This window comes from Marmota monax, unplaced genomic scaffold, assembly GCF_021218885.2.
Source record: "Marmota monax isolate L192 unplaced genomic scaffold, Marmota_monax_Labrador192_F-V1.1 WCK01_AAM20220418_F8-fsc00061, whole genome shotgun sequence".
In the NCBI taxonomy this organism is placed as follows: Eukaryota; Metazoa; Chordata; class Mammalia; order Rodentia; family Sciuridae; genus Marmota; species Marmota monax.
Genome location: NW_026695230.1, coordinates 20235576 through 20251872, shown reverse-complemented (window position 1 = coordinate 20251872; position 16297 = coordinate 20235576). Strand labels below are relative to the sequence as shown.

The 16297-nt window shown below is 39.4% G+C and overlaps 1 protein-coding gene and 1 pseudogene across 1 annotated transcript; one reads left to right on the top strand and one right to left on the bottom strand.

The window, feature by feature from the left end:
• Positions 1–2318: 2318 nt before the first annotated feature.
• Positions 2319–4608, bottom strand: LOC124088418 (olfactory receptor 56A4-like; annotated as a pseudogene).
• Positions 4609–13309: 8701 nt separating this feature from the next.
• Positions 13310–14278, top strand: LOC124088646 (olfactory receptor 52L1). Its single transcript, XM_046438383.1, has one exon. The coding sequence runs from the start codon at positions 13325–13327 to the stop codon at positions 14276–14278; it is 954 nt and encodes a 317-aa protein (XP_046294339.1). The 5' UTR covers positions 13310–13324.
• Positions 14279–16297: the final 2019 nt, after the last annotated feature.

Here is a 16297-nt window from a genome sequence, read left to right as displayed (position 1 = left end):
CTTTTACAATGTTGATGTCTGTTCCTACTATTCCTAGTTTTTCTAGTGTTTTGAACATGAATGGGTGCTATATTTTCTTAAGTGTTTTTTCTGCATCTACTGAGATAGTCATGAGATTGTTGTCTATAAATCTATTGATGTGATGAATGCTTATAGCAGCTCAATTTACAATAGCTAAACTATGAAACCAACCTAGATGCACTTCAACAGATGAATGGATAAAGAAAATGTGTTGTATATACACAATGGAATATTACTCAGCCACAAAGAAAAAATGAAATTAAGGCATTTGCCAGTAAATGGATGGAACTGAGACTATCATACTCAGTGAGTAAGCCAATTCCCAAAAACCAAAAGCCAAAAGTTCTCCCTAATGTGCAGATGCTAACACACAATGGGAGGGGGGGAATAGAAGTACTTTGGATTAGACAAAGGAAATGAAGGAGAGAAAGCAAAATTGAGAGTAAGAAAGTTAGTAGAATCAATCAGAAATTACTCTCCTAGGTTTATATATGTTTATATATGAATACACAATCAATGTAATTCTACATCATATATAACCAGAAGAATGGGAAGTTGTATGCCATATATATATATATATATATATATAGATAGATAGATAGATAGATAGATATATAGATATATATACATATATATATAGGGTTTTTTTTTCAAAATACATTCTACTGTCATGTATAAATAAAACAAAAAATATTTAAAATAATGTGATCTCTGTGAAAATTATTTTTAAACTAAAATTATGCATATTGAATGTTTTTCAATTGCATATAAAGAGTAAATCTGTGTCAGTCATATAGGACAGTAAATACAAAGTCTAAGCCTAGAATAAGTGGAAGTCCAAGGAGTAGTGGACATCCCAGCAGGATGAGAGGCTACAGTCATGGGAAGCGAAAGGCAGAAGACAGGTCAGTGGAACCTGAGGAATTCTGACTACAGGTAGAAGGACCTCTTTCTCTAAACAAAGTAGCCCTGATCATGAGAAGGTGACTTTCAAATCCCAGACCTGGCAGATGACTGAAAGTCAATGCAGAATGTTAGAATGAGAATATGGGTCAGAAGCAGAGAGCTCTTCCTATGAACCAGAGCCCATATAAAGGAAGAGACTAGGCCTTAAAATCTGTATTCCTATTGGTATATTGGTACTAGAGAAGGAATACTATAACCCAGACACATTATATCTTGGATAAGTTTAATTATTATGGTGCTCAACTCTAAAGCATACACCTCAATTATTCCATCCTTATTACTCCTTGACTGGATGCATCTAAAGAAAGATCTCAAACAAATGGTAGAAAATTATTACAACTGGCTGATGACTATAACTAAAAAGGACCTAAAACAATCACCCATCCAACATATTTTATGAGGAATTCTTGGATGGAAAGCAGGGGGTGGGATGGGGTACATATTCAGGGAGTCTTCTTAATTTCTTTCTGTGGAATGAGTATGTAATATCACATTGTTGTTTGTGTCTCTTTAAAGCTTGCTTTAGAAGCATATCTTCCATTTTAAATATAGAAAGTCCATTTCTCTGCTACATTACACTAATTAATACTTTTGATATTATAAAATAACATATGTTTTAATATGTTTGCTAAAACACCTATATGAAATGTCATCGATAAGCAGTACTGTCTTTCGGAATGAGACTATACTTGAAAAGAATTGGTACAGAAATGAAGTTCCTCAAAAGCTGATCTTCTGATATTATGGACCAAGGTAGCTTCTCAGTTAATGGCAATTTCAGTATTTCAATTGCTCTTGCTAAAAGCCGGGGTGTCCTCCTTTAATCCTTTCCAGCTTTTACGCTCTTCATATAGACTCTCTGTAAATACGGTGGACCCATAACTTCAATATTCACTCACCACCTGAACCTAAGTCATTATCATTTTTAACCCAAATTATTGAAACAAAAGCTTTATTGTTTTCCCCAATCCTGTTCATAACCAACCATGTTCCGTTGAAAGTGCTTCCTTATTGTTGCCTATAAATTAAATGAGACTTACTCAGAATGTAAATACTGAAAAGAACATAGAAAGTATTAAAAACTTATTTAATGACTAATTGAGAGATTGTGGTGGTATAAAGTAAAATGAAGAATGTAATGGATACCTAAATGTGGGTTTAGCACATATTTCTAAAGAGAGAAGGAGGATGAGTATTTTGAAAGTAGTTTAGAAAGTTTGGGATGAAGATGAAGATAGACACATGGATGCCATATGATATCCCTTGAGATATTCAGATGAAGTCAAGACATGTCCAGATTTCTACAGTCCCTGATCTTGGATTCATATCTCTCAAGACCAGAATTTGAATAATTTGATGATCTCCTGCTTAATTTCCTGGGTACGAACTCCATAAACAATGGGGTTGAGGGCTGGTGGTATGAGGTGATGCAGGACATTGAGAAGAATAGGTACCTCTGAGGGTATCTTCTTTGCTGCCTTGTTTGTGAAGATGAAGACTAGCAGCAGTGTATAGAAGAAAAGTATAAGAATAAGATGTGAACCACAAGTACTCAAAGCCTTGGTGGTTGTACCCCCCGACTGCAAGCTTGTAACAGCCCTCAGAATGAAGCAGTAAGACAGCAAGATGAGCACCAGGTCAGAACCTAGAAGGCACCAACACTCACGAATTGATAGAGCTTATAGAGGTGAATATCGCCACAGGAGAGCTTGGCTACAGAAATGTAGGCACTTATACAGTTCTCCACCACATTGCTGGCACAGTAGTTGAGCCTAGCAGCCAGGACTGGAGTAGGCAGTGTGGCTAGCAGACTGCGGAAGACAATGAAGATGGCTACGTTGATTACAAACTGCTCTGTGATGATGGAGGAGTACCGAAGTGGGTGGCAGATGGCCACATAGCGATCATAGGCCATGACCAGAAAGGTGGAAGATTCCATGGGGAGGAAGGTATTCATGATGAACATCTGCAGGAAGCAACCTGAAAAGCTGACAGTCTTCATGTTGAACCAGAAGATGAGCAGGACCTTCCAGAATCATTGTTCTCAAAAACACTGTATATTCATTATCATCTTAGAGCACCTAACTCTTATGAAAACACTCAGAAGGTTTGTTAAAACCAACCCACCCTCAAACCACAGCCCCACAAACCCCCTGGACAGTATCCTCATTTCAAATCCTTTCTAAACCCATTTCAATCTCCAAAGTCTAACTTATACCCTTTCCTAATTCTAGAGACCAACCTGTGGCTTAAAAAAAAATGCTAATTTGTAGCCCTGTCCTCTCCTGATCTCTATGGTTCTTACCCAAACTCCAGTAGGCTTATCTGCCCATCAGAGGAATTTTCAAGAAGTGCCTCCATACACATAAGAAACCTTTTACAACAATGTTTCCTATCACAGTACAAGATACAAATGTATATCCAATTACATTTAGAAAGGAAATTCTAGAGCCCTGGACTGTGGGAATAGAATAATGCAGATATTATGATAGGTAAGAAGAAAATTTAAAGTTTAAATATCACTTAGATATTGAGAAACGATCTGTCCACTGGAAATAATGAAAACCTAAAAAGACATGAACATAAAGAATAAGAGGGCATATCTGTGTGGGATCTGGGGTAGTGGTTTTCCTTCAGGGATGGGAGGATTTATAGAAGTAAAACAACATACTGTGTAAAGAAAGAAGGTTGCACTCTGGAAAACAGTATGTAGATTCCTTAGAAAATTTGGGATGGAACCACGATTTACCCAGCTATCCACTCCTTGGTTTATATCCAAAGGACTTAAAAACAGCATACTACAGTGATGCAGCCACATCAATGTTTATAGCAGCTCAATTGACAAGAGCTAAACTGTGGAACCAACCTAGATGCCCTTCAATAGGTGAATGGATAAAGAAACTGTGGTATATATACACAATGGAATATTATTACTCAGCAAAAAAGAGAATAAATCATGGCATTATCAGGTAAATGGATGGAGTTGGAGAATATCATGCTAAGTGAAGTAAGCCAACCCAAAAAACCAAGGCCAAATGTGATTAGTGGATGCTGATCCATAATGAGAGGGGAACCTGGGAGGAATAGAAGAACTTTGGATAAAGAAAAGAGGAGGAAGGAAAAGGGAGAGTTCATGGGGGTAGGAAAGATGGTGGAATGAGATGGACACCATTACCGTAGGTACACGTATAAAGACACTAATGGTGTGAATCTACTTTGTATACAAAAGAAATAAAATATTGTGCTCCATTTATATACTATAAATCAAAATGTATTCTGCTATCATGTATAACAAATTAGAACAGGAAGGAGGGAAAGAAGGAAGGAAGGAAGGAAGGAAGGAAGTTGACTGCCTGGAAGAAAGTTTAAGGAGGGTCTGACCTTAGGGATGACTGTGAGGCAGAGGATGACATCCAGCACAGAGAGGATGGCAAGCAGGTAGTACATGGGCTCATGCAGAGATGCTTCCTGCCAGATGGTCATTAATAAAACAAAGTTGGCCCCCAGGGCCAAAACCAGGAGAGGAGCCAATAGGATAGAGAGCCAGTGCTGCATGCCTGGAAAGCAGATCATCAGGAATTCAATCACCTGTGTCCCTGTGTTGTTGGAGGATAATACCATGACCATCAGGTGGGGCTGGAAATGGCTGAAAGAAAAGAGTCAGCAATTATTAATAAACTCCTAACTGATCTGTGTGCCTCTCTTCTAGGCTTTCAGTTTTATCCACAATTCTACTGAATAATAGTATCCATTAAGTTTAAAATAGACTATATTGTTTAAATTGTTTTCCCAAGTACTCAATACTTTATGAGTAAATAATAAATCCCTTCACATGACTATGTCCCAGACAGATTCCACAATTCATTGACACACATTTAGATTAGCCACACCCATAGGACATGGTTTACATTTTGTAAACACTGTTGTTTTGTGCATATCATGTCCCTCTGGAATCCAATATTTTGCCCTCAAAAAAGTAACATCTGCTTGTCCTATTCTTATCTTCACCAAGATTGTACTTCCTAGAATGTTTTTCTTATTACTCATCTTCAATGCCTTTCCTTTTCAATGTTCCTCTTTGTATGATCCTCAAATACTCCAAGAATGTAGCTAGTAAAGCACTAAAAAACCTTGACTACACTCATGGATGTTTCCTCTTTTCCAAAAAGCCCATAAATGGAATTTTATTTTTTTAATCATAATAGAGAAACATACTAGGCATTTAGTAACATAATAGACATTAAATAAGGATATTTCAGACATATGATACTGGTTATTGAAAGCACCATAATGCCCTTAAAAATTATTCTGTATTATTTAGAACCTCTGTATCTTGCTTGCCTATAACCATTGCTTAGCACTCATAAAAAGTTTGAATGATGCAGAAAAGAAACAATTTAGCAGTGATAAAAAAATCAAAACACAGCTGGGAATGATGGCACATGCTTATAATCCAGGAGCCTGGGGTGGCTGAGGCAGGAGGAGCAAGTTCAATGCCAGCCTCAGCAAAATCGAGGAGCTAAGCAACTCAGTGAGACCCTATCTCTAAATAAAATGCAAAATAAGGCTGGGAATGCGGCTCAGTGGTCAAGTGTCCATGAGTTCAATCCCTGATACCCACCCCCCACCCCCCCACCCCCAAAAAATGACAGTTGTCTTGGGCTTGGAATGTGGCTCAGTGGTAGATAGAGTCTTATCAGACTCCACTTTGATCTCAGGCACACTGTTCTTTGGAATAAAGGAACTCTCTTTTTAGATAACTACAATGTTTCACTGAGCCTAAACCTGACCACATAACAGTAACTTTATACAATGGACTTTCTTGAGAGCTACACAAAGCTCCTAACATTGCACATTGCAATTTAGTATGTAACTGAGAAATAAGCTGCATAATGTTACCAGTCTGTAACCTGCCTATAATACAATGAACAATAATGTACTACTGATGCCAATGATCTAAAAGTAACTTATTAACATAAATAAAGCTGGAAACTTGGCCATTCTGCCACTCTGCCATCTTTCCTGACTCTGCATCTTGTCTTTGTATCTCTTATTATTTTCCTTACATTCAATCCCAACTACCCTTCCCCCACAAAAACTCCAAGCAAGTTAAAGATGAGAAAAATAAATACTAAATATACTTGTGGCATAGCTTTTTTGAGTGTGAATTTTGTAAGTATCAAAAAAAAAGCTTTGTTTTCAGAGAAAGGAGGAAATTAGGAAATGAAGTTTATCAGACAAAGAGAAACTGAAGGAATACCTAACCATACCCTAGACATGATGCTCCACAAACTGGAGCCCTTTTCTCTATAAATCTCCTTAACTAGCCAGGAACTGACTGGTGAAGTGGTTTTCAAGTTCTTCTGTGTTCTCCTCAGAACCAGGGAGAACATCTTTGCTTATAGTTGGATCTGGAGGGTATGTTGTTATGGGCACCTAGGATGTAAGATGCAAAATATTTCCCAAAGTTTGAAGCTCTTATTTTTTTCTCAATATATAGTGTGGGCATCTCTTCAGAATTTTCTTTTCATCTAGACCATTGGTTCTCAAAGGAGAGTATGCATCAGAATCACCAAAGAACTTGTTAAAAACACAGATTTCTGGGCACAGCCTATTTCTGTAGATGTAGGATGATATGGCATTCTAACTAATTCCTAGGTAAAGCTGATACTGCTTTTCAGGAATAGGACTTCAGGAATAACCTAACTTCTCATTTAGGTTAACCTTAATCCAAGCCGTCTGTCTCAGTTCATAGAGCCTCAGCCACAGCTCTGTTCAGCTTCAGATATCAAATTGGCCGCCTCCCCATGACCTTCTGTTCTTACAGTACGATTCTGGCTTTCTGATTTGAAAGCTGTCTTCCTCCCATGGATTCTCTGAGAATACTATAAATTTCTTTTTCATAGTTTTGTCTCTCTAACTGGTTTTGTCACTTAACCATCTCTACTAGGAGGATCAAAGCTCATTAAGGTCAAGGACAAGGCTTTCTTCCTTTTCCCTTCTGGCAGTTGGCACAAATTCAGATGCTTGCATTATGCCTCTAATAATCAAAGAAAAAAACCTTCTGTGGTGTTATCCTCCCTGTTAGTGATAGAGCATAAGCTAAGCTGACCTACATCCTCACACGCTCATGTTTCTCTAATATCACTGATCTGTACAGAGTACAATAACATTCTCTGAAATACATAATGAAGAAAGTCAAAGAACAAACACAAAGTGTCACTCATGCTTTGTTTTCCAATGTACTGTTCCCAAAAAATACTTAACAGAGAAAGTCTTCTCTACACAGCACTTTTGACCATCCAATGCTTTTCAGGTAAGGTGTGGCTCCCCAACTTCTTGCTAAACCCTATGCTTGTGGCTTTGGCCTCTGGATCCATTTATGAAAATGTAATCTGGATAAAGCCATTCTCCTGTGACCAGAAAGACAAAGCATTGGTCTTTGGGCTCCCATGGTCTCTTGTGTCCCTGTAGATACACAGACATTTCCAAGATGAAAAGGGAGATTTCTGCATTTATATTCAAGTGGAGTAAGAAAAGTAATCAACTTATAGTCTCCCTGGAGGTGACTGAGAGTTACATAAACTGTTTACAATGGGAAGGCATATCACCCAGGAACATGGAGGATATATCTAAGAGAACCTTTAAGAAGATAAATTACAGTAGACTTACAAAACATACCTCATCTAACATGTAAACGCTGCATTCTTTAAAAAATTTTTAAATGGTTAATATGTGATCATTTTCTTTATGATTAATTTTTACTACCTTCTATAAATGTCTTACACAGGGATAACTATATCACTTTAGGAAAATAATTTTACACAATCTTGAACATTCCTTTAACTTACATATATTGAATTAGACTATAATATGTCAATGAGATAAGTTGTTATTTCTAAGGTTACCAACAAATGAATAATAAAACACTGAATGAAAAACTGGTTAATCCCATGCTGGTGAGACTGAAAATTAGTGCAATTACTATGGAAAGCTGTATGGAGATTCCTTTGAAAACTTGGATTGCAACCACCATTCGACCCAGTTGTCTGACTCCTAGGTTTATACCCAAAGAACTTAAAAATAGTATACCATAGTGACACAGCCACATCAATCATTGTAGCAGTTCCATTCACAATAGCCAAACTATAGAACCAACTTAGGTGTCCTTTAACAGGTAAATGGATAAAGAAACTGTGGTATACATACACAATAGACTATTACTCAGCCTTAAAAAAGAAAAATTATGTTATTTGCAGGTAAATGGATGGAACTGGAGAATATCACATTAAGCGAAATAAGACAATCCCAAAGACCCAAAGGCTGAATGTTTTCTGTGATATGTGAATGCTGAATCACCATAAAGGGAGGGAGGGCTAGAGAAGAATAGAGGTACTCTGAATTAAACAGAATGGAGGGGAGGGGGTATGGGGGCGGAAAGGATAGTAGAATTAATCGAACATTATTACCCTATGAGAGTATATGATTACACGACCAGTGATATTCTACATAATGTACAACCAGAAGATGAGAAGTTATACTCAATTTATGTATGATGTGTCAAAAAGCATTCTACTGTCATGTATAACTAATTAGAAAAAATAAAAACAGTTTTTAAATAGTAACTCAGTTGTGAGTTTCCAGCAGTCAACACTCCTAAGTCCTGGAGAACAGGTGCATTGAAACACAGTATCCATTAAAGATTTTACTGGGGTCCTGGATTGTTCTGTGACAATGAGAAGTCTGAACTCCAGAGCACTTTGGGATTTCCCAAGTCACCGAAAGGAGGTTTCCTAGCCCAGCCCTCAGGATGTGCAGGATGATGCAGCGGTCATAATTCACAGTGGACAGAGGTGAACCCCTGTTTAGGCGTGGGTTCAACTACCTGCTCTGCCTCTCTGCCTCACAACCCATCCCTGAGGGCAGTATCTTTAGCTCCACGCACCTCCTGCCAATCTTCACACCAGCTTTGGTTTTGTCCAGGCGTGTCTGGAGCCCTCTGGGACCTGCGATTGGTAATAACACCCTACCTTCCCAGTGCTCTGTCCACAGTCACTGTCCCTGCCTTGGGTAAACATCAAGAATGGACGCTCAAGGTAAAAGTGAGAGAACCAGCCATGAGACAGTCCATGGGATTTCAGGTGGGGAAAATGAGGTCAGATTTGGGGCTTATTATTTCAGGGGCAGACTATTGAGAAATTTTGTATTTCTCAGAGCCCTTGTGATGGGGTGATTTCTTGGCCTGGTTAGTGTGGTGCTGAGTCTCCCAGTGCCTCTGGTTTAGCATCTCTTAGTTTTATTTCCTGCTGAGACAGAACAATTGTTTTCCCCAGGTCTGACCTGGGCACTGACAGGGAGAGTCAAGAACAAAAAGAGAGATAACAGCAGGACACATTGCTGCAAGCCAACCTATGGGTTAACAGATAACTATAGATGTCATCAAAACTTTGGGGTTAACCTGAGGCAGTCACAGGGCATTCAGCATGGTCTTGGGTCGGCATTCTCACTAGCACATATAGTGCAGGAGGACATAATCTGTGCTAGTCCTTGGGAAACTTTAACTGCACAGACCTTGAGTGATGTCTTTTGTTTCCCTTGAGTGTCAGACACTACAGGGAAGACTTCTGAACAAAATACCCAAACATCATTATTAGTTCCTAGCTACTGCAGAAGGACTTCTTGGGAGTCTAGGAATCCCTGGAGCTAAGCAGGTAAGGATGTAGTGGAAGATTTCCGAGTCCAGGCATTTTGTCTTTTTCTCAGTTCTCTCTGTGTTGCTGAGTCTCTCTCAAGGCTGACTTAAGACTAAACTGTGCATTTTCAAGAGACCAGGGAACAGTGCTGTCAGGAAAAATGAATCAATTATCTGTGTCTCAGGTCTATTCTCTGGAGCTCTACCTCTTTCTTATTAGGCCAATATCATGGACACTCTGCTTCTGTGTCCTCCTCCAATAGCTATGTGTGCTCTTGTCTCTCCCTCTTTCTCACTCTCATAGAGTCCAGGCCAGTGTTAAGAAGAGAATTAAGGAGAAAGGTCAGGTCACATCAAAGAAGAGACTTTCTGCTTAGTGACAGTAGCAATCCCTCGTGATCATAGGAATTCCCTCATATCTGACACACATCTGGGATTCCACTCTCTCCTCTCAGGTCAGAGAGGTTCAGCAAGGCCAGTTCTGTCACAAAGCAGGGTGAAGAACATTGAGGCTTAGCCCCCTCCCTGCTCAAGCAACGCTCCACTGTCTATTCCATCATCCTTATCCCTTAAGTTGAGCCTCTGACTTGCCAGGTTCCCACAATTCTCAGTTCCTTTAAGACACTCATGTTCTTACTCATTTATTCTGTACTTTAGTCATGTGGGTGTTTATTTCACCAACATTCCTGAGTACCAACTAGATTCTAGGCCCTTCTGAAGTTTGTGCTGGGGCTGCTCCAGTAAGGAAGGCATGATCCCGACTCCTCAAGGACTGACACTGACAGGTTTTACAGTGTGGAGTAATCAGTGCACTGACAAAGCAGTGAGGAGACTGATGGGAAAGTGCAGGAGCCACGTCCTGCTGCCTCGCAGCACTGGAGGACAGCCTCATGGAAGAGAGGCTGCTTGCACTAGATTTACAAAAACAAGTAGGAGCTGAGCAACATCAGTGCTTTGCTCATCGATCGCTTTGCTTCCTGGTCGAGAGTTAACTGCATCTTCCCCTTCAGGTTCCTGGGAATAAAGTCTCTTCTGCTTTTCCTCTAAGGAGCACAGAGACAATTCTTGTTACTTTAACAGCTAATATTTAACAAGCAGTTCTAGGCTTTTACTGTGGCTCAGGAGTCACCCAGGACAAAGAGGAGGCAGGTTATACTCAGCACAAGCTTCTCTCATCTCTCCTGTACCCACAGGTGGGCTTCAGCCTCAGTGCTCCTTGGATGCTGCCTGTGTTAAGGCCAGGGTGCCCTGCACATGTGTAGCTGCTCTTTCACTTCTCAGCTAAATGACGGGAAATGGCCTTAATCTCGTGGCAGAAGAGGGTAGCTAAGAAAGCAATCAACTGTCTCACTGGGTGAAATGTTAAGTCCTGAAAGGTGAATTTTTGTATAATTATGAGATTCCCTTGGAGATCTCAATAGTAATATCACTGCTTTTCTAAGCTGATTCTGGATGAAAAACAAAGACATGGAGATACATACCCGCCAGGCAGTTCATATTTTATTGCTGATGATTTTAGAGTTTTGTGGCAGTATTTAAGCATTATTGATTTAGGAAAAGGCACACGGAATGATCTATGGGTGCTCACTCCACAAAAACTGAGGCTTTCTTGAGTATATTTACATTTACATGTGTAAACCCTCAACACAGAAAAAAATTATTTCAGAGTGCCATCTGTCTTTTAAAACCAACATGTAGACACAAACTTACAGATTCATATTTTTGTGTTGGTGCTTGAGGGGTTAAAAAGTGGTTAAGTAGAACCCTAGTTATTTGGCACTTGATGTTTACATGGAGGGTGACAGAGACTGAGTTATTATAGCATCATGATGAGAGACACAACAACAATCTGAAACACAGAAAGAGATTCATGTAGATAAAGAAAAAAGAAATCTGTGATCTCATACTAAGTCATCGCTTATTATTACTGTTAATAACTATCATTTATAGAATTACTTATGTATCACGACTTTAAAGAAGTATTTCATTAATATTTATTATAAATCTGTGATTTGATCTTATTTATCCTAAGATAAAGCCTTTGAGAGTTTAAGTAGACTGCCAACAATTCATTCCTAGAATATGAAATGGACACAGCTTGCACCTGAATCCTTTAGTCCCTAATGCTTGTGTTTATCTTACCACATTGTGAATTGTCTACCATGCTAACATGTAATTACCAAGCTTAATGAACTATGATCCTTCCTGTTGAAACAAACTATTAAGATATTGAAAGGGATTTTATAGTAGTGATAATTCAGAAATTGTGGATGAACAGAGGATGATCCTATTAAGAGTTACTAATATAATAGGCATTTACCTAATACAGTCAATGAATCTTCCTGAGGGGTGGGAAAGAGTGGACTCAACTTTGATGGATGAGAAGTATCAATTCAGATAAAGGAGAAAAATAAAAGAATACACGAAGGGAATATACAAAATAGAGTGATCCAGTGGTAATCCCAGGAGTTTTAGAATGTCTAAAACAAAACATTTAACATATGGGAACATGTTGAATGTAAGACACAAATACACAAAGACCATCTTCAAAACTTCATGTGCTTGTCCTAAAAATATGACTATTCATACAGGGAATTCATGAACAATTTTGATCATTGGAGTAACATGATGACATCTGCATTTTAGGAAAAACCCTTTAACTGCAGGATTAAAAGTAGATTGGGGAGCGACCCAAAGCTAAGGCAGAAACACCTAATGACGAAGTCCAGATGAAAGAAGTTGGGAGTGTGAGCTAAAGCTGGCATTTCAGGGTCGGGGAAAAGGAGAGGCTATAAGAGATGCAAAATGAAAAATAAATAAATAAGTCAATAGTAATTGGTGAAGGGGCAAAAGAGATGAAGGAAAAAATGAGTAAGGAGACTTTCCAACTTTCTGGATGAACTTGGGAAAGTAGATAGTGGCATAACTCACAAAAATATTAACAAGACTTAGAGAAAATTTGGGAAGGATAGGCAACTTTGTCCAGTCTTGGATATGTTTACTGCATAGTCTGTAGTAAAGCAAACACAAAAATATCATTTGTTTCAGAAAGATATTTGACTTAAAAACATAAGTTTGGCAGAAATGGAAGTATTTAAATGTTAAAAGCATGTGAATGGGTGAACTCAATTCAGAGATAATGTATAATATTGTGAAAGAAAGAGGGGATGGAACCCTGGAATCAATCTCTAATGAGGTGGAGAAGATGGTTGGCCTGGGGTCAGAGGAGGAACAACTGTAGAGTGCCATGTTGTGGAACCTGAAGGAGACTAGTTTCAAAAGTAAAAGATGGACTTATTAACATCCAGAGAATGAATGAGGAGAGATCTTTCAAATGCACAGTTCTGAAATACAAATAATTGAATGGTAAAGTGTAAGCATCTCTCCCAAAGGCAGCATGTGTTTATTCTTATCTCTGAGTAAAACTAGATTTATCCTAATTCAGACATGTGCAAGTCTCACCCATAAGGAGAGTATCTCCAGGAAAGGAGATTTTTTTCCTTGTCTCTAACTGTATTCCCTTGTGTTGCAGCTCAAGGTACTTCGTTCTTCTGGTGCAGAGGGCAGCCAGAGCTGGACTATGTGGTAACATATCAGGAGTGAAAAAATCATGACGTTGGTTCCTTTTCCCTCTCTAAGCCCTTTATGATGGCCCTTAGCAATTCCAGCTGGAGGCTACCCCAGCCTTCCTTTTTCCTGGTAGGTATTCCAGGTCTAGAGGAGAGTCAGCACTGGATAGCTTTCCCCTTGGGTGTCCTTTACTTCCTTGCTCTAGTGGGCAATGTTACCATTATCTTCATCATCTGGGCTGAGCAATCCTTGCACCAACCCATGTACCTCTTCTTGGCCATGCTAGCTGCCATTGACCTTGTTCTGGCCTCCTCCACTGCACCCAAAGCCCTTGCTGTGCTCCTGGTCCATGCTCATGAGATTGGGTACGTGGTCTGCCTGACCCAGATGTTCTTCATTCATGCTTTCTCTTCCATGGAGTCAGGTGTACTGGTGGCCATGGCTCTGGATCGCTATGTGGCCATTTGCCATCCTTTGCACCATTCCACCATCCTGCATCCAGGGACCATAGGGCGCATTGGGATGGCAGTGCTGGTGCGTGGATTGATCCTCCTCATCCCCTTCCCCATCCTGCTTCAGAGTCTTATCTTCTGCCAGACCACAGTCATAGGCCATGCCTATTGTGAACATATGGCTGTGGTAAAACTTGCCTGTTCAGAAACCACAGTGAACAGAGCCTATGGGCTGGCAGTGGCACTTCTGGTGGTTGGGCTAGATGTCCTGGCCATTGGTGTCTCCTATGCCCTCATCCTCCAGGCAGTGCTGAAAGTACCAGGGAGTGAGGCTCGACTCAAGGCCTTTAGCACATGTGGGGCTCATGTTTGTGTCATCTTGGTCTTCTATGTCCCTGGAATATTCTCCTTCCTCACTCACCGCTTTGGCCACCATGTACCCCATCATGTCCATGTTCTTCTGGCCACCCTGTACCTCCTTGTGCCACCTGCCCTCAATCCTCTCGTCTATGGGGTGAAGACTCAGCAGATCCGCCAGCGAGTGCTCAGGGTGTTCTATGTTAAAGGATTGATCTGAATCTATTCTAGTTACTTTCTTCAGAGGTTCCTGACACAGGCACAGCCTAGAACTCATGGTTGTATAGATTATATGGATAGAGGCCATTCTACAATGAAGAGTCCTTCTAGTCCTACTACCCTCATGCCAAGAACAGCCCACAGCATTTGGCTGCACTTTCTGTTGGGATGTATCTGGATAGCTGGATCACGAAGAGGCCCTGCTCCTTGACACACACACATGTTATATTTTTTTTTCTCCTGGTGCCCACAGTTGTCTACTCCTTTTTTCTGAGTGATTTCAGAATAAGATAAATGACAGCTCTGATTATGATATCTTTCCTGCAACCCTGTCTGGAATGGAAATGGAAAGTCCCAAGTTTTGCTCAGTTTTAGAGCATCTTCAAACCCTCTAAGTTTGACAGTGAGCTCCAAATCACTGGACTCCTGGGTAGCAGCAAGGTCTCTTCAAAGCAGCTGAGAAGACCACTTTTTAAGAAAACACCCTTTATCCTAACACTGATGTCATTTTACTTAAAAGAAACATAATTGATACAGGTAGCTTTGGGCAAGGGAACTTAGTGCCAGCTGATAATGTTACATGGGAGTTGGAGAGCCACTGGATGTTACTTTTTGTGTATTGAGTCATCAAATATACCAATAAATTTTAAAATAATAAAAGAGTACAGAATATATTATCTTGCCAACATAGAATTTGAAAACCAATAACAACATGATGTCAATGAAAAGCCCTAAATACTTGGGGAAAAAAGCACATCTCAGTAACCATATATCAAATAAGAAATCACAGCAAAAGTTAGAAAATATGGCTATACATAGTGGTGGTATTCAGTGTGTTGTTTTCATATATGTTCATGGGAAAACTATGTCAGATTCATTCCACTGTATTTCCTTTGCTTATTCCCCTTCCTTCCCTTCCATTCTCCATTGTCTGATCTACTACACTTCTATTCCTAGCCTTACCACCCCCACCCTTTGTTGTGGGTTAGCTTCCAACTGTCAGAGAAAACATTAGACCTTTGGATTTGGGGGACTGGATTATTTCACTTATCATGATAGCTTCCAGATCCACCCATTTACTGGCAATGTCATAAAATCATTCTTCTTTATGACTGCATAATCCTCCTTTGTGAATAATGCATAGCAATGTATAACAGTTGCTCGGTAAGTTTGTTGCACTATGTAGGAAATAACCTATCACTTGAAGGTATTCTGTGATAATGACATATTCTGTAAACCCTCAAGCAACAAATAAAACTTCAAAAACAACAAATTATAATAAACCAAAAGAGGAAATAAGACAGAGTTAAAAATAGTTCATCCCAAAAAAAAGAATAAAAACAGGCGTGTACTTAAAAATAACACCAGAGATGGTAAGAGGGAAGGGCTATGTGTGAGTGACATAAAATAGACAAAATTACATCTGTTGATGTACATGTCCTTTCATATCCTCCTAGAGTGATCATTTGCTGCTATTCTAACCCCTCAAATGCCCCCCCAAAGCTTCTTCCAGAACAATATGAGTAAAATCAATTTAGATCATTCCACTCTGTCCTTCGGTGGTCTCAGGGAAGTTCTATGGATAAAAAAAATTATATTAGACTTAAGTTTCATTGTTTCCTTACAGTATTTCAGCTGCATTAGTATATAATGTATTTTATCACACTCCTGTTACATTACACATATTCTTACCTCAATCAGAAAATATTTCCCTGATTTTTTTCTAACCCTTTTGTCTTACTTTGTCTGAGTGTTACATGTTCTCTGTTATTAGAGTCTTAGACACAACGAGATCATTCTCCTTGTTCTTTACTCCTTTGAACACAACTATTAAATCCCTTAGCTCTTCTATCAGCCTTCTGTCACCAGCATTTCAATCCTCTGCTCCACCTCTAATCTCACGACATTTTGCACATTTTCTCAGAGAATCAGAAAGAGCTATAGGAAAAAAACTGAGTAGTGATGAGACAAAAATCTGAGTTCACTTTATCTGTCACCTCTCACTTTGCTCCTTTGGTGG

What these genes read in the sequence shown, in the direction of transcription:
- LOC124088646 (XM_046438383.1), top strand. Translation starts at nt 13,325, where the DNA reads ATGATGGCCCTTAGCAATTCCAGCTGGAGGCTACCCCAGCCTTCCTTT.